General features: G+C 64.1%; 1 protein-coding gene across 2 annotated transcripts; it reads left to right on the top strand.

The window, feature by feature from the left end:
* Positions 1–5,947: 5,947 nt before the first annotated feature.
* GGT7 (gamma-glutamyltransferase 7) lies at positions 5,948–24,689 on the top strand. Of its 2 annotated transcripts, XM_029080126.2 has the most exons (16): positions 6,073–6,158; positions 7,153–7,419; positions 10,618–10,844; positions 11,651–11,802; positions 12,573–12,690; positions 13,187–13,254; positions 13,756–13,829; positions 14,444–14,640; positions 18,214–18,301; positions 19,624–19,751; positions 20,545–20,633; positions 21,272–21,421; positions 22,365–22,485; positions 23,203–23,340; positions 23,822–23,921; positions 24,159–24,689. In XM_029080126.2, exons 3-16 carry the CDS (start codon positions 10,677–10,679, stop codon positions 24,320–24,322), a joined length of 1,755 nt encoding a protein of 584 aa, XP_028935959.1. In that variant the 5' UTR covers positions 6,073–6,158; positions 7,153–7,419; positions 10,618–10,676; the 3' UTR covers positions 24,323–24,689. The 2 variants fall into 2 exon arrangements, with proteins under 2 accessions (XP_028935958.1, XP_028935959.1); XM_029080125.1 differs by lacking the exon at positions 7,153–7,419 and having other exon boundaries at positions 5,948–6,158.
* Positions 24,690–25,065: the final 376 nt, after the last annotated feature.

Raw genomic sequence — 25,065 nt, 5'->3', positions numbered from 1 at the left:
CAACTCTCAGCGTCCCCTTCCCCTCAGTCTTGTTCCTTATCCTCTCGGCGCCCTACTCCGAGTCTTCTCAGCCCCGGCCCTCGTCCTCTCAGCCCCGGCCCTCGTCCTCTCAGCCCCGGCCCTCGTCCTCTCAGCCCCGGCCCTCCACCTCTGGGCTCCTCACGCCCGTTCCCCTCCGCCCCGACCCTCGTCCCCTCAGTCCCACTTCTCGTCCTCTCAGCTCCCAGTGTCCCCTTCCCCTCAGTCCTGCTCCTTATCCTCTTGGCGCCCTACTCCAAATCCCCTCAGCCCCGGGCCTCTTCCTCTCGGCTCCCCACGCCCTTTCCCCTCAGCCCCGGTGTCCACTTCCCCTCGGCTCCCCGCGCCCTTTCTCCTCAGCCCCGCCCCGGCCGGCGTCCCCTCAGTTCCCCGCCCCTCGTCCTCCGGGCTCCCCGAGCTCCTTCCCCTCGGCCTCGCCCTTCGTCCCCTCGGCTCCCCGCCCCTCGTCCTCTCAGCTCCCCGCCTCTCGTCCCCGGGCCTCGTCCTCTGGGCTCCCCGCGCCCTCGTCCCCTCGTCCCCGCCTCTTGCCCTCTCAGCTCGCAGTGTCCCCTTCCCTTCGGCCCTGCTCCTTATCCTCTCGGCGCCCTACTCCGAGTCCCCTCAGCCCCGGACCTCGACCTCTCGGCTCCCCACGCCCTTTCCCCTCAGCCCCGGCCCTCGTCCCCTCGGCCCCGCTTCGCGCCCTCTCTGCTCCCAGCGTCCCCTTCCCTTCAGTCCTGCTCCTCGTCCTCTCGGCGCCCTGCTCCAAGACCCCTCATTCCTGCTCCTCGTCCTCTCGGCTCCTCACGCCCTTTCCCCTGAGCCCCGGCCCTCATCTCTCAGCCCCAGCCCTCGTCCTCTCGGCCCCGGGCCTCGTCCTCTCGGCTCCCCACGCCCTTTCCACTCAGCCCCGGCCCTCGCCCTCTCAACCCCCAGCGTCCCCTTCCCCTCGGTCCTGCTCCTCATTCCCTCAGCCCGGGCCGCCGCCCGCTCGGCTCCCTGCGCCCCTTCCTGTCAGTCGTCCCTCCTGGTCCCGTCTCTCGACCCCCTTCGCTTGGCTTCCTGAACATCCTGAGCGCCCCGTGCCCCTCCGGCCCTTCACCTCCACCTCCCGCCCCCCATCCTGGACGCGCCCCTTCCACCCTCCCCCTCGTCTCTCGGCCTCCCCGCGATCCCCGTCCCCCCTCAGCGCCGCACGGGTGGTCCTCCCACCCCGGATCCCACTGGCCAGATCCCCGGAGATGATAATGTTGGTATTTGTGCAGATCGCTGTTCTAAGCGCTGGTGTAGATCCAGGGTAATCAGGTTGTCCCACGTGAGGCTCACAGTCTTCATCCCCATTTGACAGATGAGGTCACTGAGGCACAGAGAAGTGAAGTGACTTGCCCACAGTCAAACAGCTGACAAGGGGCCGAGCTGGGATTCGAACCCATGACCTCGGACTCCCCAGCCCGGGCTCTTTCCACTGAGCCACGCTGCTTCTCGTGGAGATGGAGGAAGCGGGTTGGAGCGGGCCTCCCTCCCGGCCTCTTTTCCCACCCCCGCTCCTCGGCCGCGGGGCCCTGGGGCTCGGGGCCTGGTGACCCACCAGAGACCTTCCCGGGCCAGCCAGAGCCCCGGAGAGATTCAATCATTCGTTCTTTCACCCGATCCTATTTACTGAGCACGGAACACTGTCCCAAGCGCTCGAGAGACTACTATACGACACATACATCGAACTCACGGTCTAGAGGGGGTCAGACGTTAATATACATAAGTAAATTAGAGAAGCAGCGTGGCTCAGAGGAAAGAGCCCGGGCTTGGGAGTCAGAGGTCATGGGTTCTAATCCCGGCTCCGCCACTTTCAGCTAGGTGACTGTGGGCAAGTCACTTCACTTCTCTGTGCCTCAGTTACCTCATCTGTCAAATGGGGATGAAGACTGTGAGCCTCACGTGGGACAACCTGATTCCCCTGTATCTACCCCAGCGCTTAGAACAGTGCTCGGCACATAGTAAGCGCTTAACAAAATACCAACATTATTATTATTCACTTCTCTGTGCCTTTAGTTACCTCATCTGTAAAATGGGGATGGAGACTGTGAGCCTCACCGGGGACAACCTGATGACCGTGTATCTACCCCAGCGCTTAGCACAGTGCTCTGCACATAGTAAGCGCTTAACAAATGCCAACATTATTATTATTATTGTCAGCTGTGTGACTTTGGGCAAGTCACTTCACTTCCCTGGGCCTCAGTGACCTCATCTGTGAAAGGGGGATGAAGACTGTGAGTGGCACGAGGGACAACCTGATCGCTTTGTATCACCCTCCCAGTGTTTATAACAGTGCTTTGCACATAGTAAGCGCTTAACAAATACCAACATTATTATTATTATTACGGATATATACACATGTGCCGTGGTGACGGGAGGAAGGATGAATGAAGGGAGCAAGTCAGGGCGACGCAGAAGGGAGTGGGAGAAGGGGAGAGAAGGGCTTAGTCGGGGAAGGCTTCTTGGAGGAGGTGGGCCTTCGATGAGGCTTTGAAGTGGGGGAGAGCCATTATCTGTCTGGTAGGGGGAGGGAGGGTGTTGGAGGTCAGAGGCAGGATGTGGGCTAGAGGTCGGTGGCGAGATAGACGAGACGGAGGTTCAGGGGGGTTAGCGTTAGAGGAACCTAGTGCGAGGGCTCGTACCACCCTCCTACCACCGTAGGAGAGTAGTAAGGTGAAGTAAGAGGGAGCGAGTAGTGAGTTTTTGTTGGATGCGAAGGCGGAGGGGCAACCGCTGGAGTTTTTGGAGGAGTCGGGAAACGCGGTCTGAACGTTTTTGAGGGAAAATGATCCGGGCAGTGGAGTCGGGAGAGACAGGAGGCGGGGAGATCAGCGAGGAGGCCGTTACATTAAGGAAGGCGACGTAGGGTGCTCGCATAAAGGTCGTAGCTTTGGGTGGGAGCGGAAGGGGTGAATTTTAGCGACGTCGTGAAGGTAGAATTGACGGGATCTAGTGACGGCTGGAATATGTGGGTTGAATGAGAGAGCGGAGTCCAGGGCGACGCCAAGGTTGCAGGTTTTGGAGAGAGGGAGGATGGGGCCATCAACGGTGATGGGAAAGTGAGCGGGAGGACAGAGTTTGGGTGGGAAAATGAGGTCTCTCTCTCTCTCTCTCTCTCTCTCTCTTGCACTGTCTTTCCTCCAGCACCTCGCTCATGGGGTTGAGACGAAAGGCTTTCATCCCAGGTCTGTGGGAGACGGGCCTCACTGTAGCCACGGCATCGTGATCTGAGTTCTCTTTCCTGCCCGTCCAGCAGCAGACCCTCTTCAGGACTCACCGTGTTGCTTAGTAAATTTCAATGAATGAATAAATGAATTAATTCCCTTCACAAATCTCCACAGTGCCAAGGGGAAGAGGCGCCTGCACATTCCCCGTCCCTCCCTCCCGCCATATGCCCTCCAGTCAGACTGGGCGTTAGTTTCACTGCAATGGACCCTAGGGAGACCTCGTGGGGTCCACAGCCTCCTCTGTAGGATCGCCAAAGCCAAATCATCATCATTTATTCATTGGAGAATCTATTCTGAGAATCTACAGAACTGAACGGATAGAGCTCTGTGCAGAGCACTGTGCAGAGCACTGTATTAGGGTCTTGGGAGCCCATAGTATCTACCTGAGCCCTCCCTGCCCACCTTAAGCCCTCTTTCTCTCTTTTTCCGCTCTTTCTGCGTCACCCTGACTTGCTCCTTTATATTCGTTCCCCCTCCCAGCCCCACAGCACTTATATACATAATTTATTTGTATTAATGTCTGTCTCCCCCTCTAGACTGTAGACTCACTGTAAGAAGAGAATATGTCTAATATATTATTTCAGTGTATTCTCCCAAGCACATAGCACAGTGCTCTGCACATAGTAAGTGCTCAATAAACACGATTGACTGTCCCCGTTGTGTAGTACGGTGCTTGGATTCAGTTCCCTCCTAATAATTCCCTCGGTTCCCTCTCTGAGCCTCAGTTCCCTCATAACAATAATAATAATGATTCAATAGCATTTATTGAGCACTTACTATGTGCAGAGCACTGTACTAAGCGCTTGGAGTGTACAATTCAGCAACAGATAGAGACAATCCCTGCCCGATAACGGGCTCACGGTCTAATTGTGGTGTTTCTTAAGCGATTACTCTGTGCCAGGCACCGTTCTAAACGCTGGGGTAGATACCGGGTAATGAGGTTGTCCCACGTGGGGCTCCCAGTCTTCATCCCCATTTTTCAGATGAGGGAACTGAGGCCCAGAGAAGTGAACCGGCTTGCCCCAGGTCACACGGCGGACAAGTGGCGGAGGCGGGATTAGAACCCAGGTCCTCCCACCCCCCAGGCCCGGGGTCTTTGGGCTAGGCCACGCTGCCCGGGGCTCATCTGCCGGATGGGGATTGAGACTGTGAGCTCCACTTGGGACAGGGGCCTGCGTCCGGCCCCATTGGCTCCAGCGCTCAGTACAGTGCCTAGCACATAGGAAGCGCTCCATAATAGAGAAGCAGCGTGGCTCAGTGGAAGGAGCCCGGGCTTGGGAGTCAGAGGCCATGGGTTCGGATGCCGGCTCTGCCGCCTGTCAGCTGGGTGACTTTGGGCAAGTCACTTCATTTCTCTGGGCCTCATTTCCCTCATCTGTCAAATGGGGATGAAGACCGTGAACCCCACGGGGGACAACCTGATCACCTTGAATCTACTCCAGCGCTTAGAAGAGTGCTTGACACATAGTAAGCGCTAAAGAAATGCCAACGTTATTATGATCATTCTTCTCTGGACCTCAGCGACCTCATCTGTCAAATGGGAATGGAGACCGTGCGCCCTACGGGGGCCAGCCCGATGACCTCGGATCCGCTCCGGCGCTCAGAACGGTGCTTGGCGCATGGTAAGAGGTTAACAGATACCATCATTTTTTAAAATACCAACATTATTGTGATCATTCTTCTCCGGGCCTCAGTGACCTCATCTGTCAAATGGGGATGGAGACCGTGCACCCTACGGGGACCAACCCGATGACCTCGGATCCGCTCCGGCGGTCAGAACGGCGCTTGGCGCACGGTAAGCGCTTGACAGACACCATCATTTTTTTTTTAAGGAATACCGACAATATTATTATGATCATTCTTCTCCGGGCCTCCGCGACCTCATCTGCAAATGACTGGAGCCCCAAGGGGGCCAACCCGACGACCTCGGATCCACTCCGGCGCTCGGAACGGTGCTTGGCGCACGGTAAGCGCTTAACGGATACCATCTTTTTTTTAAGAAATACCAACATCATTGCGATCATTCTTCTCCGGGCCTCCGTGACCTCATCTGCCAAATGGGGATGGAGACCGTGCGCCCTACGGGGGCCAACCCGATGACCTCGGATCCGCTCCGGCGCTCGGAACGGCGCTTGGCGCACGGTAAGCGTTCAACCAACACCATCATTTTTTATTTTTTGAAGAAATACCGACATCATTACTATTCTGATCATTCTTCTCCGGGCCTCCGTGACCTCATCTGCCAAATGGGGATGGAGACCGTGCGCCCTACGGGGGCCAACCCGATGACCTCGGATCCGCTCCAACGCTCAGAACGGCGCTTGGCGCACGGTAAGCGCTTAACGGATACCATCTTTTTTTTTTTTTAAGAAGTACCCACATCATTGCGATCATTCTTCTCCGGGCCTCCGTGACCTCATCTGCCAAATGGGGATGGAGACCGTGCGCCCTACGGGGGCCAACCCGATGACCTCGGATCCTTCCCGGCGCTTAGAACGGTGCTGGGCACCGAGCGAGCGCCCACCCATCCTTCTCCTCCTCCTCCTCCTGCTCCTCCTCCTCCTCCTCCTCCTCCTCCCGGTCAGAGGGTGGCCTGTGCCCCCGCCCCCGGCCGGTCCCGCCCCGGCCGAGGCCCCGCCCCCCGGTGTCGTCCCTCTCGCCGCGGGCCCGGTGGAGCGGGAGCGGGGATGGCGGCGACGGCGACGGCGGCGGCGGCGGCGTCGGAGTCGGAGTGCCGGCGGCCCTGCGGCCTGGGCGCCTACTCCCCGGTGGACTACATGAGCATCACCAGCTTCCCGCGGCTGCCCGAGGAGGAGCCGCCGCCCGCCGCCCCGCCGCGCTGCCGCAAGGACGAGGACGTCTTCCTCGGGGAGCCCGACACCGGTGAGCCCCGACGCCGCCGGGGCCCGGGCCCACACGCCGCCCGCCCGGACGGGGGCCGCGGACCCCCTTCCCTTCCCTTCCCTTCCCTTCCCTTCCCTTCCCTTCCCTTCCCTTCCCTTCCCTTCCCTTCCCTTCCCTTCCCTTCCCTTCCCTTCCCTTCCCTTCCCTTCCCTTCCCTTCCCTTCCCTTCCCTTCCCTTCCCTTCCCTTCCCTTCCCTCCCCGACCCCGCACCCTCCTCCTCCTCCTCCTCCTCCTCCTCCTCGGCTCCTCCCTCCATCCCGAACCCTTCCCTCGAACCCCTGCCCCTTCCTTCATCCCCCCTTTCCTTTCCTCCATCCCCCCTTTGCCTTCCTCCATCCCCCCTTTGCCTTCCTCCATCCCCCCTTTGCCTTCCTCCATCCCCCCTTACCCCTTTCTCCATCCCCCTGCCCCTTTCTCCATCCCCTCACCCTTTCCCTCCCCCCCTTTCCCTTCCTCCATCCCCCTGTCCTTTCCTCCATCCCCCGGCCCCTCCCTCCATCCCCCTGCCCCCTCCCTCCATCCCCCTGCCCCTTCCTCCATCCCCTTAGCCCTTCCTCATCCCCTTTCCCTTTCTCCATCCCCCTGTCCTTGCTTCCATCCCGCTGTCCTTGCTTCCATCCTCCTGCCCCTTCCTCCATCCCCCGTCCCTCCCTCCATCCCCCATCCCTCCCTCCAGTCCCCATCCCTCCTCCGTCCTCCTGCCCCATCCTCCTCTCCCCTACCCCATCCTCCTCTCCCCTACCCCATCCTCCTCTCCCCGCCCCATCCTCCGTCCCCCTGCCCCATCCTCCGTCCCCCTGCCCCATCCTCCTCTCCCCTGCCCCATCCTCCTCTCCCCTGCCCCATCCTCCTCTCCCCTGCCCCATCCTCCACCCCCTGCCCCATCCTCCGTTCCCCCCGCCCCATCCTCCCGTCCCCCCGCCCCATCCTCCATCCCATCGTCCATTCCCCTGCCCCTTCTCATTTGTCCAGGAGAAGCTAGCCGAGCGGCCCCTGTCCCGCCCTCCAGTCTGTGAAGGGTCATTCATTGCCCAGAGGCCATTGACCGCTGTTTTCCGTCTCCGCTGAGGACAGAGCAAGAGGGAATGGGCCGAAGCTGCCGCAGGAGGGGTTCACCTTAGACATAAGGAAGAGTTCTCGCCGACTCGGAGGCCTGGGCCTCCGCTCCGGCTTTGTTTACCGATGAGGGCGGCAGGGCGTAGAGCCTCCTCGTCTGCGGGACTCGATCCTGCCGAAACGGTTTGTGTGTGCCGCCGTGTGGAGGCGGGACACTGGACTAAATGACCCCCGTCACGGTCCTTCCAGCCCAGAGATGCTGTGGTTCCGTCCACTTGTTCCGGGATCTCTCCGGCTCAGCCTCCCTCTTTGTCTGTCTGCCAGCCTCCCCCGCCCGCCCGGCTTCTCTGTCCTGCATACCTCATCCCTCCAGCCACCGATGCGGTGCTCTCTCCATCCTCCCTCCTCTCCCTCCCCCACGAGCCTTTTTCCTCTCCGCGCCCCCCCCCCCCCCCCGGCATCCGCGGGCCTTCGGGCCGCGGCTCGGGTCCCCGTCCTCTCCCGCCCCCGTAGCTTGGTTGTCTTTTATAGAAATAAAGCTGGTGACTTGCCAGGGCCGGCCCCGGCCCCGGACTGCCCCGGCCCCTGGGGGTGGAGAGGGTGGGGAGGTGAGATGGAGGGGGAGAGGGGGTCCTCCCGCGTGGTCTCCGTCGTGCCGGCCCCCTTCCCCCGTCGCCGACTCCCCGTCTCTTCCGGGGACGGAGCAGGCTTGGGGTGCGGGGGTTAGGATCCCAGGCAGAGTGGAGAGAGGGGGCGGCCAGCCGGGGAAGGACCTTCCTGACTCCTTCCCCGAGCTGGTCCTCCTCTCCCATCCCGGTTCTTCTGGAGGTCAGAGGGCCCTCCCCACCCTCCTGCCCCCCGCATCCTTGTGCGCCTGCAGCCCCCAGCTCTCTTTGGGGTGTACCACCCTGCCCCGCGCCCCCCAACCTGGCCAGACCCCTGGTTTCTCTTTGGCCGACCGCCACCCGGCCGAGAGGACACCTTCCTACCCGCCGCCCTTCCGTCCTTGCCCGTCTACCCCGGGTGTTCTCCTCTCCGGGCCCCGGCGCCCGACCGTCTGCTCTCCCTTCCAGCCTGGCGTCGTCACCCACGGTTGCCGTGGTGATGAGATCGGGGCCTGCCTCTCGGCGAAGGCCCCAAACCGGTTGCTGCTCTTCCGTGGCCCCGCTCTAAGCCAGCGCCTGCAGTTCTCCGCCACCGGGGCCTCCCACTCGGCTCCTCGCCGGGCCCGCGCAGCGGGGATTCAGGCCCGGGAGTCAGGCCGGGCTGTAGGGGAAGCCCGGCCCGCTCGGGAAAGCTGGGGAACCCGGTTCCCGGTGGAGCCGGCTGCTGCCCGGAGAGGAAATCCGGGGCTGCGGGCTGACCCCCTCCTCTGCCGTTGCCACCCCCCCTTCCCTGCTCCTCCCGCCCTTTCAGGTGAAGCTGGGAGGCCCGTCCCTGGTGTGACCCCCCACGCAGCCCGGGGAGGGGGCTTCCAGCCTCTCTGCGGGTCTGAGGTTCGGGGCGGGCGGACCCTCCCGCTCTGCTCGAGTGGGGCTCAGGCTCCCAGGCTGCTCGTTTCGCATGTGGTGACAAAGAAGAGGCAGAGATTGTCCCAGAGGGGGAGGGGAATGGTAATAAAATACTAAGTATGACATTTATTAAGCGCTTACCGTGTGCCGGGCACTGTACTAAGCACTGGAATAGATAGAAGCGAATCGCTTTGGACGCAGTCCCTGTCCCACGTGGAGCTCACAGTCTCAGTCCCCATTTTACACATGAGGGAACTGAGGCCCAGAGAAGTAAAGTGACTTGCCCGAGGTCACATAGACGAGCGGCGGAGCGGGGATTAGAACCCGCGACCTCCTGACTCCCAGGCCCGGGCTCTGCGTACTTCTCCGGGCTGCTTCTCCGGAGGTGGGAGGAGGTTTAGGAAGGGGCAGGCAGATTCTGAAGAACTGTTCAGAGGGCGAGAAATGGATGGTCTCTGGGTCACCCCAAGGCCATCCGGTCCAGGGCTCTGGAAGAACCCAGATGCTGCTCGCCTTTCTGGACTCCCACCCACCCTCCAAGTTCACCGTCCTCCCTCCGGCCCCCCGATTCTCTACCCTCTGCCCCTGACTCTGCTCCGGTGAGCCAGTCCGGGCCATCCAACACCCTCGATCCTCCCCTGTCCATCCCCAGCCCTCCCCCCGGCCCAGCGCGGATCGTCCAGCACACCCGACTCTACCCTCTCCATCCCTGACCTGACTCGTCCCCAGTGGCCCGGCGCAGCCCTCTAGCACCCCTGACTCTGTCAGTCAATCGATTGATTTTATCGAGCACTTACTATGTGCAGAGCACTGTTCTAAGCGCTTGGAAAAGTACAATGTAGCGGTTAATGGTATCTCCCTTAAGCCCTCTTGAACGGGACGGAGAAGGGGAGGGGAACGCTACTGACGCTACTAAGCAGCAGCTGGATCTAGTGGAAAGAGTCTGGGCCCGGGAGACTGAGGACTTGTTTTTTTTAATTTAATTTTTTATGGTATTAAGCCCTTTTTTAATTTAAATTTTTTGTGGTATTTGTTAAGCACTTACTCTGTGCCAGACACTCTACTAAGTGCAGGGTTAGATAGAAGCTATTCAGATTGGACACAGTACGTGTCTCACGTGGGGCTCACGGTCTTAATCCCCATTTTAGGGAAGAGGTAACCGAGGCACGGAGAAGTGAAGCGACTTGCCCAAGGTCCCACAGCAGACCCGTGGCAGAGTCGGGGTTAGAACTCAGGTCCTTCTGACTCCCGGGCCTGGGCTCCATCCACTGGCCATGCAGCTTCTCCGTCCGATCCCGGCCCTGCCGTTCCCCTGCTGCGTGACCTTGGACAAGCCTCCTACCTTCTCTGGGCCTCAGTTTACTCCTCCGGAAAATGGGGATTCGGTCCCCTTTCTCTCTCCCCCTTAGACTGAGACAGGTAGTGTGTCCAACCTGATTACCTTGTGTCCGCCCCGGAGCTTAGGACAGTCCCGGGCGCAGACTCAGCGCTGAACAAACACCACGGTCATTATCCCGACCCATCTCAGAGGAGGGTAGACCGAGGCCAAAGGGGCGGCCTCGGGAGTCCGCTGGGGCGGGACCAGCTGGTTGCCCGGCGCCACCCAGCCCGGGACCCGGTGCGTCAGCGGGAACCTGCTGAAAGGTGAGACCGTGGGTGGGGGAGAGGCAGAGCCCAGGGAGGAAGTCCAGGAAGCGGGTACCGGGCCGGGCACCGGGCCAGAGGCTCCCAGGTGCCCACGCCGAGCAGCTGGCCCGGCCAGGCGGGCGCCCGGTGGTCCGGCGGGGACCCGGGGGTCCCGTGGGGGTCCGGGCCGGTGGCGGGAGGGCTCCCGTCGGCCGTCTGAGCCCGCCCCGCTCCCGCCCCCCAGACCCCGACGCCTTCCTCAAGTCGGCCCGGCTGCAGCGGCTGCCCTCGACCCCTTCGGAGATGGGCAGCCAGGACGCGCCCCCGCTGCGGGAGACCAGCAAAGATCCCTTCTCGGGGGGCTGCTCCTGCCGGCAGGACGGGCTCACGGTCATCGTCACCGCCTGCCTCACCTTCGCCACCGGGGTCACCGTCGCCCTGGTCATGCAGATCTACTTCGGGGACCCCCAGGTGAGCCGGGGCGGCGGGGCGGCGGGGCGGGGGAAGGCGGACCAGGAGAGGCCCCCCGGCACCTCAGGCTGGAGGCGCGTGAGGGAGGGGCAGCCCCTGCTGCTTCCGCCCGGGAACCCGACTCCCCGTCCCCTCCCCTTGCCCTCCTGGGTCTGAGCCGGGGGAGCGCCGCCCCAAGGGCTCCAATCTCTGCCCAGTGAGAAGTCAGGGTCGCCCCCTTTCTTGAACTTCCCCCACCTCCCCCCGTCGCCCACCCCCGGGTGAGGCCCGGCTTGGAGAAGAGATCCGGCCCCCCGCCGGCCCCTGAGTTACCCACTTGGGCCGGGGTGGGCGGTTAAACCCCACGTTACTAGTTCTGCTTCGTACCGTGCTCCGGGCGTGTTCCGGGCACCGCCCTGAGTGCTGGATTCGTGGGTCCGTGCTCTCTGGGGGTCCCCGCCGGGCTGGGGTCAAGCCCTCCACCCCCCCACCGCCCACCGCCTCGCGCTCAGTTGAAGCGGGTGTTGTGGCGGAGGCAGGCACAAGGAACCAAAACCGCACATGGGCCGCTGAGGGCGGAAAGGACGCCAAAGAGCTGCGGTGCGGGTGACCCCGATCAGACGGGCCGGACGGCCCCGGACGGCCGGGCCGGACACCCCGGCTGCAGCGCTCTGGCCCCGGAGAACCCGGAAGGAATTTAGTCCAGCCCGACAGAGGCAGACCTTCTTCCCGCCTCGAGACGCCCCTCTTCCCCCCGCCCAGTGCGGGCCCTCGGCCTCCCTCAGTGAGCGTCCCCAGCCCAGGGTGACCCCCGCCCTGTCCTCCAGATCTTCCACCAGGGCGCCGTGGTGACCGACGCCAGCCGCTGCACGGCCCTGGGCATCGAGGTCCTGAGCCAACAGGGCTCCTCGGTGGACGCCGCGGTGGCCGCCGCCCTGTGCGTCGGCATCGTCGCCCCGCACGCCTCCGGCCTGGGCGGGTGAGTGGCCGGGGCCGCCTCGGGCGGGGGCTCCGCTCGGCGCCGAGGCCGAGGGTCGTGAGGTCCGGGGCGGGGGAAGGATTCCGAGGCGGATTGGAACTCGGAGCCGGGCCCCACTCCTTCGGGTCCACAGCGCTCTCCCCCGCCCCCTCAACTTGCATGAGCCAAAGCCTGTTATCTGAGCCCCGGGTAGGGAGAAGGGGATCACGGCTCCTCTGCGGCTGGGGCGGGAAGGCGGCCGGGGAGGGAGCCCAACCCGGCCCGGCCGCCTGCGAAGCCGAGCCCGGCCCGGATTGGCCCCGGCCTCCGGCCCCCCAGCCCACCCGCCCACGGTACACGAAGGGCCCGGGGCCGGACCTGATCTTCTCCCCATCTTCAGCATTTCCTGCTGGCTCCCCTGCTTGGCTCCTCCGGTAGTCGGAGGAGATTAAAGTATCCGGTGTCCGCCCAACTGGGCCAAAGGGTGGCCCTCGTCCTCACCCCAGCCCCCCCTTCCTCCCGCCCCGCGCCCGGACGGGGCCGCGGCCCCCGAGGCTCCCGTCTTAGCCTGGCTCTCCGCCGTCAGCTCGGCTTGGGGACGGGGGGGGGCTGACCGGCCACACCGAGATGCCGTCCCTCTCCTTCCGACCCCCGCGAGGGCGGGTGGGAAGAACGGGCCGGGGTTGGAATTTCCAGCCCCACCTGGTCGGGGAGCAGGGTGCTCACTCCCCTCCACCCGCTTGGCTCTCCCCGCCTCTCCCGCCCCCCCCACTGCGCTCTCCTCCCTTCAGGGGAGGGGTGATGTTGGTCCATGACATCCGGAGGAACCACAGCCGCCTGATTGACTTCCGGGAGACGGCCCCCTGGGCCCTGCAGGAGGAGTCCCTGAGGAGGCACTGGGAGACCAAGGTGGAGAGGGGCAGGGGCGGGAAGGGGGGATGGAGGCGGGGGCCCTGGGCGGGTGGGTCCTGGGAGCCCCCTCCGTCCCACCGTCCCCCTGCCCGGCTCCTCCCTTCCCCTCCCTCCTTGGGGAGCTGGGCCTGGGACGGGTGGGGGGGGGGAGGGGGACGTTTGACCTCGACTGTCACTTCTGCCCTCCGATCGCCTGTGACCGGGAAGGAGGGTCTCAGGAGGAAACTTCCTTTGGGGTCAGGGAGAGGCTTTGATGGGGGATGGAGGGGGGGAGTTAGAGGCCACCCTAAAGAGTGGGGCAGCGGAAGTGTGGGTGATTGCGGACTCCCCAACCCCCTCCTCCTGGGGCCCTGCGGAGGGTGAAAGCTCAGCCTCTCTCCTCTGGTCTCTCGACCCCTCCCTCCGTCCCCTCAAAACCCCTCCTCCCCCAGGACCTCCCCTTTACTAGACCCTTCCTCTTCTCTCTCCTTCTCCCGCTCCCTCTCCCCGCCAGCCAGGGCTCTTGGTGGGGGTCCCAGGGATGGTGAGGGGCCTTCAGGAAGCCCACCGACTCTTTGGCAGGTAAGGTCTGCTCCGGGAGAAGGGGTGCCATTCCCCCCTCACCCAGGCGGGGCCCGAAGAGTTAGCCAGACGGAACCGGGGATGCCAATCTCCCAACCTCAGCTCGGCCTGCGGCGGGACCACGGACAAACCACTCGACCTTTCCGGGCCTCGGTTTTTTCCCCTGTAAATCCTGGATCCCCGCCTCCTCTGACTCCGCCGCCCCCACTCCCTGGTCCGGGATGTCGTCAGGGGAAGCTCGAGGGGATCTGGTGCGAAAGCGCCGAGAGCACGTGGGGCAGGGTGTGGGATTGCCCGGCTTCACCGAGGTCACGAGGGTTCTTATTCCGCTTGAGGGTAGCACACCGTTCCGGAGCCCGGTTTCCTGAAGGGGATTTAAGGCAGGAGAAAGAGGGGGGCACGGGGAAGATGCTCAGCTCCCGCCCAGCTGGCTGCCCCCCGCCCTCCATCCTCTTCTAACCGTGCTCCCCCCTCAGTCTGACCCACCCTCCCCCGCCCCAGGTTGCCGTGGTCCAAGCTGCTGGCTCTGGCGGCCGGTGTCGCTCAAGGTGGCTTCAACGTAACTCGAGATCTGGGTCAGTGCGGCCGGGGCCGGGGGTGGGAGGTGGGGCCGGTGCTGGGGGCTGAGGGTGGGGGCCGGAGGGTCACAGGCAGGGACTGAGGCAGGCAAGAGCTGCCCCTTGGTCCCCGCGCTCTAGATGGACAGAGTCCAGAGCTGGGCTCGGGATGGGCGGGCCCCAGGTTTGGGGCGGGGAGGGTCACGTTCTCACATTTTGAAGGTTGGCCCTCCCCCTCCTGACCTTTTGGCACTCTGAAGCCCGTCCCCCCCCCAGAGCCCCCAGTCTTCCCCTGTGTCATCGATGAAAAGCCGGCCCGTACGGTCCCCGCATCCGTCCTTCCATCCGGACTCCATCCCTGGGGTGGCCGGGGTCCGGGGCCCAGGCTGGAGGGGGGAGTCCGGCCTCGAGTGGGAACCGTCTGGACATCGGCCTCCCGTCTCTTCCCCGGCGGAGGCTGCTCCCGGCCGCCCCCCCCCCCCCTCGCCCCGGGCCCTCGCCCCTCGCCCATTCCCCTGCCATCCTGCCTCCCTCCCGCTGAGACCACTCCTTCCCCAAATGGCTCCGGGATGCCCCCCCGGCCTCATCTCGCCCCTCCTCCCTCCACCTATCCGTCTGTCCCCCCTGCCCAGCCCAGGCCATTGCAGAGCAGCAGCCGTCCAATGCCTCGGACCGCTTCCGAGAGACCTTCTTGCCCGGAGGGCACCCCCTGCTCCCGGGCACGTTCGTCCGGCGGCCGGACCTGGCGGCCACCCTGGCCGCGCTGAGCTCCGCGGGGGGCGCGGCCTTCTACGACGGCAGCAACCTGACCCAGGAGATGGTGTCTGAGGTGGGCGGCGTGTGGGGGTAACGTGTCACCGGGGCCGGGCTGGGGGGAGGAGGGTGACATCAGTGGGGCCGGGTCCGACCCCTCGTTAATTGAATCCATTTCCCAGCTCCTTGCTGACCATCGATCTTATTTATTGAGCGCTCACTGGGTGCACAGTACCGTATTAAGCGCTCGGGAGGGTACGATATAGCAGAGCGGGCGGACTCGTTCCCCGCCCGCGGTGAGCTTACAGAGATGGAGACAGACGTCGATATAAATGAGTACGTTACGGATCTGCACATAAGTGCTTTCTTTCTGAGGGAGGGGTGAGGGAGGGTCGAATAGATCCAGTCCACGTGCGAAGGGCGGTGCAGACGGGAGTGGGAGAAGAGGAGGTGAGGGCCTAGTCGGGAAGCCCTCTAGGAGGAGGTGTACCTACAGTAAGGCTTTTAAGCTGGGGAGGGTGATCGTCGGTCCGATAGGAGAGGGAGGGCATTTGAGGCCATAGGTGTGAGACGAGATCGAGGTGCAGTGAGTAGGTTGGCATTTGTGGAGCGAAGTGTACGGGCTGAGTTGGGCCCGTTATTGGGTAGGGATTGTCTCTCTCTGTTGCCAGATTGTACTCGCCAAGGACTTAGTAGAGTGCTGTGCACACAGTTAGCGCTCAGATACGATCGAGTGAATGAATGAACCAAGAGAGCAGTGAGGCGAGCTAGGAGGGGGCGAGGCGATTGCTTTAAAGCCGACGGTGAGCGGTTTCTCTCCGATACGGAGGTGGATGGCCAACCACTGGAGGTTCTTGAGGAACGGGGAAACACGGACTGAACGTTTTGGTAGAAAAATGCGTAGTACAGGGCTTAGCACGGTGCCTGGCACGTCGTCAATGCTTAACAAATACCATTAAAAAAAAAAAAAAGAATGGTACCGGCAGCAGAGTCAAATCTGGAGTGGAAAGAGACAGGAGGCAGGGAATGTCAGCGAGGAGGGTGATGAAATAACCAAGGGAGGATAGGATTAGTGCTTGGATTAACGTGATAGCAGTTTGGATGGAGAGGAAAGGGTGGATTTAAGCGGTATTGTAAAGGTTAAACCGACAGGATTTAGGGACAGATTGAATATCTGAGAATCGGCGTGGCTCAGTGGGAAGAGCCCGGGCTTGGGAGTCAGAGGATGTAGTTCTTTCTAATCCCGGCTCCGCCACCCGTCTCCTGTGTGACCTCGGGCAAGCCACTTCACTTCTCTGTGCCTCAGTTACCTCATCTCTAGAATGAGGATGAAGACTGTGAGCCCCACCTGGGGGGATCCACTCCAGCGCTTAGTACAGTGCTCGGCACCTAGCAGTCGCTTAACAGATACCGTGATTATTATTATTATTATTATTATCAATATGTAGGTTGAGCGAGAGAGATGTCGAGCACAGTGTTGAGGTTACAGGCTCGCGAGACAGGAAGGAGGGTGGTGCTGTCTACAGTGACAGGAAAGTCAGCGGGGAGTGCGGGGTTTGGGTATGAAGATGAGGAGTTGTGTTTTGGACAAGATAGAGTGTGAGGTGTTGGTGGGAAGTCCAATTGGAGAGGGCCTGAAGGCATGAGGAAAAGTGAGCCTGGGGAGAAGGAGAGAAGTCAGGGCCGGAGATGGCGATCTGGGGAAACGTTTGTACAGAGATGGAAGTTGAATCCAAGGGAGTGAATGAGTTCGACAAGGGAGTGGGTGTAGATGGAGAGTAGAAGGGCACCCAGAACTGAACCTTGAGGGACTCGCACAGTTACGGGGTGGGAGGCGGAGGAAGAGCCCGCGAAAGAGGATGAGTGGCCAGAGAGATGGGGGAGAGCCGGGAGCGAAGCCGAGGTTGGATAATGTCTCCGGGAGAAGGGGGTGGTCGACGGCGTCCAAGACAGCCGAGAGGTCGAGGAGGATTAGGAGGGAATAGAAGCCGTTGGATCTGGCAAAGAGATCATTAGTGACCTTTGACAGGGCAGTTTCTGTTGAGGAAAGGGGGTGGAAGAAAGATTGAGTGGGGTCAAGGAGAGAGTTGGAGGGGAGGAACTGGAGATGGCGGGTGTAGACGACTCACTGAAGGGGTTTTGAGAGGAATAGGAGAAGGGAGATCGGGAAGATAACCGGAGGGGGCCTCAGGGGAGGATTTTTTTTAAAAGCAGCGTGGCTTAGTGGAAAGAGCCCGGGCTTGGGAGTCAGAGGTCGTGGGTTCTGATCCCAACTCCGCCACTTGCCTGCCGTGTGACCTTGGGCAAGTCGCTTCATTTCTCTGAGCCTCAGTTACCTCGTCTGTAAAAATGGGGATTTAAAAAATGGGAGCCCCACGTGGGACGATCTGATTACCCCGTGTCTCCCCCCAGCGCTTAGAACAGTCACAGCACATAGTAAGCGCTTAACAAATACCGTAACTATTATTAATAAGGGAGACGTGAGCACATTTGAAAGCAGCGGGGAACTAGCCATTGGAGAGGGAACCGTTTAAGATGTCGGTCAGGGAAGGAAGAAGGGGAAGGCGCAAGCGCTTTGATAAGGCGTGAGGGGATGGGGTCGGAGGCACAGGTGGCGGGCGTGGATTTTGAGAGAAGGCGGGAGATCTCCTCTCGAGATACTCCTGGGAAAGGTGGGAGAGTTGAAGAAGGGGCAAGAAGAGGGTGGGACTGGAGAGGAGCAGGGAAGATTTTAGGGAGATCACCCCCGCTGCTCTCAACTTGCTCAGGAAAATAGGTGGCCCGGTCATTAGGGGCAAGGGACGGAGGAGGAGAGGGGTCAGGGGATTTAAGGAGGGAGTTAAAAGTGTGGAATAATCGGTGAGGGCAATGGGCGTGGGAGGCAGTAAGGTTGAAAAAATAATTTTGCTGGGCAGAGGAGAGCAGAGTTAATGATAAGCATGGTGTGTGTGAAGCGCTTACGAGGTACCAAGCACTGTTCTAAACACCGGGGTAGATACCAGGTAATCGGGTTGTCCCACGTGGGGCTCACAGTCTTAACCCCCATTTTACAGTCGAGAAAATTGAGGCGCAGAAAAGCTAAGCGGCTCACCCAAGCTCACACAGCGGACAAGTGGCGGACCGGGGATTGGAACCCAGGTCCTCTGACTCCCAAGCCCGTGCCCTTGCCGCTGAGCCACGCCGCTTCTCGCTAGGATGAACTTGAGGTGGAAGAGGTTGCCCTGAGGTCTGGACTTCTGGACTAGCCTTTCCAGACGTGCCTACGCTCTGCAGGCCCCCCCTTGGCCAACTCTTCTGTGCCCGTCGGACTGGGACCCCGGGCTGAGGGCCAGGGGGTGTCCGACGGTGGCGAGCGGGAGGGGTCGGGGCAGGAGCCACAGGGGTGTACCGGGTGGGGAGGGGCTCTGGGGGGCATTTGGTTTACGGTTGGCACACGGTATGCCTTCGAAACAGAGAAGGTGCTTAGCACACGCTGCAGTTATTATTCCCCGGGCGGCCGCAGTCGGAGGGAGGCCGCTCCTCCGCACGCTCTGTCCAGGTGCATCTCGCGTGCACCGGGTTGGGGTCGGAGGGGAAGGGAGGAGAAGATGTAGGGGGGCTCTGCCCCTCCTTGGCTCCACCCGTCATTGGCTCCGCCTTTGCGTCGCAGGTGCAGCAGGCTGGAGGAGTACTGACCGAAGAAGATTTCCACAACTACAGCGTCCTGGTGGAGAGCCCCGTGCACGGCATCTACCGTGGTAACGCACCCCGCTCCTCGGGGCCGGGGGGGTGCCCGCCCTGCCCTATCCCTCCCATACACCGGGGACCTTCCCCCCAAACCTCCTCCCCACCGTCACGGGGAGAGTGGGTGGGGGCGTGGGGAGTGTGTGTGTGTTGGGCGATCGTCGATACACTCACGTAATAATAATAATGTTAGTATCTGTTAAGCGCTTACTATGTGCCGAGCACTGTTCTAACCCCTGGGGTCGATACAAGGGAAGCAGGTTGTCCCCCGTGGGGCTCGCGGTCTCAATCCCCGTTTTACAGTTGAGGTGACCGAGGCGCCGAGAAGTGAAGTGGCTTGCCCAGAGTCACACAGCTGACGGGTGGCAGAGGCGGGATTAGAACCCGTGACCTCCGACTCCTAAGCCCGTGCCCTCTCCGCCGAGCCACGCTGCTTCTCTGACACGAACGCTGTCGGTGGCCACCCTGTGAGCCAAACTGGCTCGGGCCCCGACCTCCCCGTCGGTCGATCCGTCGCGTTTATTGAGCGCTTCCTGGGTGCAGAGTCCCGTACTGAACGCGAGGGAGAGTACAAGGCAACAGAGTGGGTAGACACGTTCCTTGCCCTCCAGGAGCTTACGGTCCGGATGGGAAGACGGGCATTAAAATAAATGGAGGCTATGGACACGAGTGTCGTGGGGCTCCCCGGGCTCCAGAACCTCTCCTAGTGAAGATGGCGGGTTCAAGTGGGAAAACCATCCTCCGCCGGCGGGCCCGGGGCCTGGGTCAGACAGCCAAGCCCGGGGGGCGTAGGGGCGCAGGAGAGGGCGTGGGCGGCGTGGCCCGGTGGAATGAGCCCGGGCCTGGGAGTCAGAGGACCTGGGTTCTCCTCCCAGCCCCACCACCTACCTGTCGCACCACCTGGGGAAAGTCGCTTCAGTTCTCCGTGCCTCGGTTTCCTCAACTGTAAAACGGGGATCCGTTACCCGCTCTGCCTCCTATTCGGACCGCGGGCCCTCCGTGGGACAGCGGCCGGGTCCGACCCGATCGACTCGCATCTACCCCGGCGCCTAGGAGAGCGGTCGACACCTAATAAGCGCTTCGCAGATACCAAAATATATCAGAAAGACGGAGACCCATTCCCCAAAACGGTGATGTTGGGGTGTGTTAAGGCCTTATTCTGTGCCACGTGCTGGGGTAGGTAGCTGAGGGGTAGCTACAAGATAATTAGGTCGGATCCAGTCCCGGGTGGGTTTTGAGGATGAATGCGCGACCGACTCGGTGGGGTCCTCCCCACTCTCCCATTTTTCCCTCCCTCCCTCCCTCCCTCCCTTCCTTTCCTCTCCTCTCCTCTCAGGCCATCTGGTGCTGAGCCCCCCGCCCCCGCATGCGGGCCCTGCCCTCATCACCGCTCTCAACATCCTGGAGGGCTTCAACCTGTCCGGCGCGGTGTCGCGGGAACAGGCCCTGCACTGGGAGGCCGAGGTACGGCTCCCCCGGCGCTTCCCCTGGCCGACCGCCGCTGCCGGAAGCAGGTGGACGGACGCGGGGGAGCACGTGGGGGCGGCTTAGAGGGGGAATGGACCCCCGGGGTCCACCGGGCCTCCCGTCCGGCCTCCCTGCGGTCCGTCTAGCCCTCCTCCCGTCCGTCTGTCCGTGCTGCCTGTCGGTATCAGTAGCGTAAGGCGTGTCCTCTGCCCGCAAGTGGCTTACAGGGGACTAGTCTGATCCCCCCCATGCGTTCCCCCCCCCCACGCTTCCCCGCGCCCCTTCCCGGGTGGGCGTCCGGCAGTGACGGGAGGGGCGGCGAGCCCTAGGCCTGGGGTGGTGGTGGGGGGCTGTGCGCAGATTTACTTACCCTCGGGAAGCAGTCGGGCGGGCTCGCCTCGGCCCCGGTTTGCCACTGCGAGGTTGGGGATGGCCGGATTTGACGCCGACGTTGGTGACCAGCCCCGCTCCTCTCCCCGAGACCGGGGGGCTTGGGCCAAGGCGTCGGGGCGGTAGTCCCACCCTGCCGCAGCCTCGGGTTGGGGGGTTCTGGGCTGGGGACACCCGGGGCGGGGGTGCGGACCGGTGCCGTCCCCGACTCCCCCGGAAACCCGGGAGGGTGGCGAGGGTGAAGGGACGGCTGGGCCACCGAGAGCCGTGGCGGCTCCTCCGGTGTTCGGGGCCAGTGATGGTGACGGGGAGAGGAGAGGTGCGTGTGTGACCCCTCCCGCCCCCACCCCGCCCCATCCCTGACTCTCCTCTGCTTCCCTCACGCCCTCTCCTCCCCCAGACCCTGAAGATCGCACTGAGCCTAGCCAGCAGTCTGGGTGACCCCTCCTTCTCCCCGTCCATCGCCCACAGCACAGAGGACATGCTCAGGTGGGCCGGGGACTTGGCCGTCGGGGCGGGGGCCTCGAGGGGTTGACCGGGCCCTGGACGAGGGGCGGCCAGGTTTGGGGGCGGCGAGCCGTGCCCCCTGCCCGGGCGTTTCCGTAGGAGGGTTCCGGGAGGGCACCGCAGAGCCGCCTCTCCCCAGCACCGCTGTGGCCCGAGAAGGAGGGGGCGTATCCCCGGTGCGGGGGCGTCTGCGCGCGCCTGGGCGTGGGCCGCGGGTCAGGCTGCGCCACAGACATGGGGGAGAGGCATCCCCGTACCCCTACATTCCCGCGGGCCGGTCGCAGGACTGGGGAGACCCCGCGGGAATGCCAAAAGGGGACGGAGAGACCCTCCCTCTCCTTCCCAACATTACCGTTGTCCCCCTTCCCTGCTGCTGGGGTTCCTCCCCCCCTCCCTCCTCCCTCTCCATCCCTTCCTCCCTCCCTCCGCATCCCTCCTCCTGTCAGTTCTGTATCCTCTCCTCACTTCCTTCCCTCCCCATCCCGGCCACACCGCGGGCTGGGCCTCCGGCCCCCTGCCCGTAGCAGCGGTGCCCAGGCTCGGGGCTGGGTCGCTGAACCCCTTCCTCCCCTCCTCCCGGCGCCCCCGGACGTCCTCCGTGTCCTCCGGTGACCCCGCAGCAAGCCGGAGGCCGCGTTCCTGCGGCAGCAGATCGACGACTCCCAGGCGGCCCCTGGCCCGACGCTGCCCGTCTTCCCGCTTGACGGGGGCCCCTCGGCCGCCCAGGTGCTGGTGATGGGGCCCGATGACTTCATCGTTGCGGTGGTCAGGTACGGGCCTCGCCGAGGAGGAGGGCGGGTCCGGGCCTCCTCCCTGGATCCCCGGGGGGCATCCGGGGCGGAGGGCGGGAACGTGGCGCGGTGGCTAGAACGTGGGCCCGGGAGTCGGGAGGTCACGGGTTCTAATCCCGGCTCCGCCACTTGTCTGCCGGGTGTCCTTCGGCAAGTCGCTTTACTTCACCGGGCCTCGGTTAACTCATCTGCAAAATGGGGATTGAGACCGCGAGCCCCACGTGGGACGGGGATGGTGCCCGACCCGATTCGGGCACCAAATCCACCGCGGCGCTCAGTACGGTGCCTGGCGCATAGTAAGCGCTTAACGAATACCCTAATTATTACGATTTGTTATTACTGCGTTCCGGCGGGTCTCTTCCCTCGCCCGATGCCCCTCCCAGCCCGGAGGGAGACTGGAGTCGGGGGCACGGCCGGAGGGTTGAGGGGCGAAGTCGGGATCCCGGAGTGTGTCTGTGTGTGTGAGATGGGACGGGGGCGGGGGGTGGGGTCGGGGCAGTCCGGCGTCCGCGGGGCCGGGGGACGTCAGCGGAGGCCGCCGCCGGAGGGGAGCCGTTCCTCGGGGCCGGGGACCGGCAACCTTCTCTAGGGGCTGCACGCGGCTTGACATCTGCCCCGCCCTCGCCGAAAACTCACCCGTCGATCACGCCGTCTCCCACCCCCTCCGTGGCGGGTTGGCTCTGCCACCGAACACATTCGACCCCCTCGGCGCCCCTGTGCTGCCGTTGAAGAGACGGGGGAGGGAAGCCGAGGCCCACGGAGAGGTCGTGACTTGCCCGGGGTCACCCGGCGGGGGGGCACCCCCGCCCCCGAATTCTCCGCTCCGTCCACCTGCACGAGGAGCGGCGAGAGGGGGGCGGGAGTCGCGGACCCGAGGGCGGGCGGTGGGCGGGCGGCCCACCTGGCCCACTTCTCCCGCCAGCTCCCTGAACCGCCCGTTTGGCAGCGGCATCATGACCCCCTCCGGGATCCTGCTGAACAGCCAGATGTTGGACTTCTCCTGGCCCAACAAGACCGCAGCTGGCCCGGCCGCCGCCAACCCAGTAGGGCCCCTCGCCACCGCCCGGTCCCCGGCCCCCTCCCCTTCGCCCCTCTCCTCGGGAGGGGGTTGGGAAGGCCGCGCGTGGACGCTGGGAGCCCCAGCCCTCCGGGGTCCCCCTCCGGCGGGCTCCACCTCCCGCCCGTTGCCACGGGCTCCGCCCGGAGCGGCCGTAGAGGAGCAGCGGCGGGCCAGGGCGGTGCCTGCCGGTGCCAAGCCGGTGCTTGCGGGGGCGAGGGCGCTCTCGGCGGGGTACCGGGGCGGCGCCTTCGGGGGGGGGGGGGGTCGGGGCGCCGTCCGCGGCGTACGGAGGTGGCGTCCGAGGGCGTCGCCCGCGGGCGCGAGGTCGGCGTCTGGGAGTTGGAGTGAGGTGCCCGGGCGGTGCCCGCAGGTGCCAGGGCGGAGCCTGCAGGGTGCTAGGACTCTCTACTTGGTCCTGCCCCCCACCGCCCTCTCCGCCTCCTCCCGGCTGCCCCTCCCAGGTGCTCGGGGTCTCAGACCCGAGGCCCGTTGGCCGCTCGGAGCTCCGGCTGGGAGTGGGCGGGAGGGCCCGGTCCCGAGCGGCCCCTGGCCTGGCCTGGCCTGACCTGACAGAGCCGGAACGGGGGACGAGCCCCGGTCGAGGCTTCCGGCCGGCCCTCCCCGGGCCGCGGGGAGGCGGAGGCCGGGCCCGGACCCCTGAGGCCTCCTCGCGCCCTGTCTCCTCCCCTGCCCCTCGCAGAAGAACGGCGTGCAGCCTGGGAAGAGGCCCCTGTCCTTCCTGTTACCCACGGTGGTGCGGCCGGCCGAGGGGCTGTGCGGGACCTACTTGACCTTGGGGGCCGATGGGGCCTCCCGCGGCCTGAGCAGCCTCGTCCAGGTGAGGGGCCGGGCTGCCCGCCCGGTCCACGCCGCCCTTCCCCCCTCGGCCGCCCGTTTCCCCCTCCTCTCTCCCGTCGCCTCTCGGCCTAAGACTTCACGCCCGCCCCTCTGCCTCGCCCTCCGTCCTTCAAAACCTGCCGCAACGCCCCCTCCTCCGGGATCCCTTCCCCGATCGACCCCGACCGCCTCCAGTCGGTCACCCCCGCCTCCCGGGCGAACGTCGGCTTTTCTGTCGGCCTGCCCGACTGTTGGATTCCCCGTCGGCTTTCCCGTTTGTCTCTCTGTCCATCCGTCCGTCGGCCCGTCTGCCCCTCTGTCGGTTGATCTGTCCGTCGGCCTCTCCGCCCGTCTTGCCCGTCGGCCCTCGCGACCGTCCGTCGGCCCGTGGGTCTGCCCGTCGGCTCAGGCGGCCTCCCCGTCCGAGCGGCGCTCCCTCTTCGGCCGCCGTAGCCGTCGGTGCCCGTTTTCCTTCCCTGCAGGTTCTGGTGAGCGTCCTGAACCTGAACAGGAACCTCAGCGACAGCCTCGCCCTGGGCCGGCTGCATCCCCAACTCCAGACCGATGTCCTCCAGGTGGACGGTGAGTGAGGGAGAGGCCGCGGGCTCGGGCAACGGGGGGCCGGTCCGCCGCCGGGGCCGGGCTCGGGGCGGTGGCCGCTGCCCGGGGGGCCCGGGGCGGGGCTGGCTGGCTTCTCTGCCCCGAGCTGAGCCGAGAGGGTCCCGCGGAGCGGCGAGGACGGCAACGCCGTGAACTCATCGGGAGCCCGGCTTCCCGGCCCCGCGGCCGAGGGCCTACCCGGGACCCCTTGTCTTGTAGGTGAGTTCACGGAGGAAGAGGCGGAGCTCCTGGAAGCCCGGGGCCACCGGGTGGAGAGGGTGGAGACCCTGGCCTGGGTCCACGGGGGCCGGAGGACCAACAACTTCATCGTCGGCGTGAAGGACCCCCGCAGCCCGGACGCGGCCAGCGCCACCGTCTTGTAGCAGAGTTGGAGGCCACCTAGGGGGGTGGGGGGCAGCATGTTCTGGGGGCGCCCGACCCCCTCCCCTTCTCCCCGGGGCCGGAGGAGGGGACGTTGCCGAGGCGGGCACGGGCCACGCGGGTCCCCCCCCCCCCCAAGAGCCTCAGTCACCTCCAGCCCGATCCCAACCCTCCAATTGGCCGATCCCCACAGCGACGATCCCACCCCCTCCTTCCAGGCCCCCTGGGCGCAGGGTATCCTTTCTCCCTCCTGCCCACCACCCCTCCCCGCCTCCGGTGGGCGATGGGATGAGCTGGAGGGGAGAAAGGAGGAGGGCTGCGGAGAGGCAGTGGGGGTCTCCTGCTGACCAGAGTCTCGGGGCGGGGGGGAAACGGGGCGGGTGGGTGGGGAACTTGCTCAGGGGCTTTCACATCTGAAGAATTAAAGGAAAAGGAAGTTACGTAAATCCCCGTGTGGCCTGATCCTCGGCGGCGCGAGCCTCCGCTCCTGGCAACCCACGGATGGGGTGCTGCCAGCCCGCCGACCCTAGACCCGGGGTGTCGGCCGAGGGGAAGGGCTTGGGGGTGGCCCACGATCCCGTCCTCCCTTCTTTGGTCCCTTCTGCCGAGAGCACCGCTCCTTACATAATGATCGTGATGCTCGTTAAGCGCTTAGTAGGGACCGAGTGCCGGAGTGGATATGAGCAGATCAGGTTGGACACGGCCCCTGCCCCACGTGGGGCTCACTGTCTCAATCCCCATTTAA

This window comes from Ornithorhynchus anatinus, chromosome 15 (genome assembly GCF_004115215.2).
Source record: "Ornithorhynchus anatinus isolate Pmale09 chromosome 15, mOrnAna1.pri.v4, whole genome shotgun sequence".
In the NCBI taxonomy this organism is placed as follows: Eukaryota; Metazoa; Chordata; class Mammalia; order Monotremata; family Ornithorhynchidae; genus Ornithorhynchus; species Ornithorhynchus anatinus.
This window is presented reverse-complemented; position numbering and strand designations above follow the sequence as displayed.

What these genes read in the sequence shown, in the direction of transcription:
- GGT7 (XM_029080125.1), top strand. Translation starts at nt 5,963, where the DNA reads ATGGCGGCGACGGCGACGGCGGCGGCGGCGGCGTCGGAGTCGGAGTGC. An exon ending in CGTGCACGGCATCTACCGTG is followed by an intron (nt 18,302 to 19,623) that starts GTAACGCACCCC and finishes CTCTCCTCTCAG; the next exon opens with GCCATCTGGTGCTGAGCCCC. An exon ending in AGCACAGAGGACATGCTCAG is followed by an intron (nt 20,634 to 21,271) that starts GTGGGCCGGGGA and finishes GTGACCCCGCAG; the next exon opens with CAAGCCGGAGGCCGCGTTCC.